The 2,361-nt window shown below is 33.0% G+C and overlaps 1 protein-coding gene across 1 annotated transcript; it reads left to right on the top strand.

Annotated features, from left to right (window-relative positions):
- Positions 1 to 36: 36 nt before the first annotated feature.
- Positions 37 to 484, top strand: LOC109589456 (U-actitoxin-Avd3m-like; the record flags this gene model as incomplete). Its single annotated transcript, XM_020005542.1, has 2 exons — positions 37 to 211; positions 290 to 484. Coding segments are annotated over 2 exons (370 nt in total), but the record flags the coding sequence as incomplete, so codon positions are not given.
- Between the last annotated feature and the right edge of the window lie 1,877 nt (positions 485 to 2,361).

Here is a 2,361-nt window from a genome sequence, read left to right as displayed (position 1 = left end):
TAAAATTAATAATGACATCAATTTGATTATTATTTTTTGTGTAATCTTTCTATAGGTTGTGGTCCTAGTGGCCCTGCTTTTACTTGCAGTCCTGATCTTTGTAAGAGTAGCTCTTGTGAAGCACATGATAATTCAGTGTGTGAGATTGATTCTTGTTCTAATTGTACTGTTAAGCATTATGTTGGGCTCCAGGAAGTCACTGAACAATGTGGTAGGCTTACTTTCACTGCATGAACTATTATATTGTATACTGAGTTTAATTTTTTATTTTTGTTTTAATTTTTGCTAGATGTATGTGACCTTCCTCCTGTACATGGAGAGTGCAGAGGGTCCATTACTAGATGGTATTTTAATGGAGACTCTGGTCACTGTGAAAGATTCACTTATGGTGGATGTCAAGGTAACAGGAATAACTTTAAAACCTTGAGCAGCTGTCTACAGACATGTGCTAGAGGTAAGAGAATTATTAAACAAGAACACTTAAGTACAAACCCTCACTATAGCTATTGTACCAGGGGTGGGTGATACTGGCCAAAAATTTAATGGATTGTATGTGATGATTATTAGGCGATATTGCAAGTGTTGATACAGTTTTGAAACAATATTTTAGGGTACAATTATTGAGTCACATCAGTATACTTCATTAACTTATTCTATAAAATTTAATTTTGATTCAAATAAAAATAAAGTATTTTGTAAATTTTGAAGTTGCTTATAATTGAGTCAAAAAACCTTCAAATTTTTCCAAATTTAAAAAGTAAAGAATTCTCAATTTTTATAATTTTATCTGATACATTTACATGTTTTTATGCTGCATACAAAATTGAAGCTGATATTGATCATTATTTGATTTTTTAATGAATTTATAAATTTGCTCAAAAATTGGTCCAAAGACCCTGGGCTTTAGTACAGTGTCTGGAGCCAAATTTTGCCAAAATTAAAAAGTAAAGAATTCTCAATTTTTATAATTTTATCTGATACATATACATGCTATAATGTTGTATAAAAAGTTTTGTCTGATTCCAATCAAAATTAGATTTTTAATGAATTTTTAAAGTTGCTCAAAAATTGTGCCAACAATCATGGATCATTAGTAACGCGGTAGCGTTATTAGTAACGCGGTAGCGTTACTAAGTAGGATTCACCCCCAAACAAAATGGCTGCCACGACTTTTGCAGCCTTGCTATACCGGGAAAACGAGCTCCTATGCTTACCAGACTTTATAGAGGACCTTATCTTGACCAGAGGACTCCAATGGTACCACTAGCGTGGCTCTAGACCTCGTCTAAGCGAAAATTCAAAAATCGGCGAATCGGCCGTTTTGTTCAGCCACCTTTTTTCATCTTCATCATCTTCATCTTCATCATCAAGTCCTGTCAATCCAGTTGTCGGTGTGTATCTCAGTATCAGTTGGTGCTACAAGGATAATTCTTACACCAATCTACTCCAACAGTCTATGCACAGGTCCATGTCCCATCAGATCATTCTTCAAGTAAGGAAAAAGTGATACTGTGACTGCTGGATCGAGCCATCTTAGCTACATGCCGCCATTTTGTTAATTAAAGAAGCTTGCCATGTGCTCCAAAATTTGGGTGTGGTCGCGCATGCTCAGATGCAGATCTGCAACTCTGGAAGAAGCAATTTATTTTTTACCAAGCTATGCTTGGAATCAACTTACTGGCTACTGCAATACTTTAGTGGAGGTTTCCAGCTAAAAGAAGGTATTGATTATACATGTTACTGTTTTATCAAGTGTGTTATTTTATTTTATTTAAAAAAACAAACAATTAATTAATGTTATGACTTATGATATGCAATAATAATTATGAACTTGACAACAGCCTGGAAGAACAGGAATAGCAGGGAAGATGGACACTCTTAGCTCACAGATTCTTGAACAAGGACTTGTGTTAAGACTAGTATTAGTTTCACTTGTCATCAGTATAGTTGATATTCCTTCAGCATGTCTATTCAATGTTGTCTCTCATAAATGTTATAACAATGATAATAATGATAAAGAAAATTATTGTTTGTGTAAAATCAACAAGTATCACAATTGCAACTAAAGAAATACTATAAATATTATTTTAAAAATCAACACAAACAAGAACATAAAAAATTTAAAAAAAACAAGATGAAGTAGGATTCCGAACAACCAACTAAAATACGAAATATTATAAAAAATCAACACAAACAAGAACATAAAAAATTTGAAAAAACAAGATGAAGTAGGATTCCGAACGACTAACGAAAATACGAAATGAAAATCCTACTCGTGACGCAAATTCTACTTTACATTTCAAGGTGATCCGTAATTCTTACATAATAACATTAAAAGTACAATGTAGAGTAGAATTTGCG

Source organism: Amphimedon queenslandica, unplaced genomic scaffold (assembly GCF_000090795.2).
Source record: "Amphimedon queenslandica unplaced genomic scaffold, v1.1 AMPQUscaffold_11298, whole genome shotgun sequence".
In the NCBI taxonomy this organism is placed as follows: Eukaryota; Metazoa; Porifera; class Demospongiae; order Haplosclerida; family Niphatidae; genus Amphimedon; species Amphimedon queenslandica.
The sequence above is the reverse complement of the archived record's forward strand: the minus strand, read 5'-3'. Positions and strand labels throughout refer to the sequence as shown.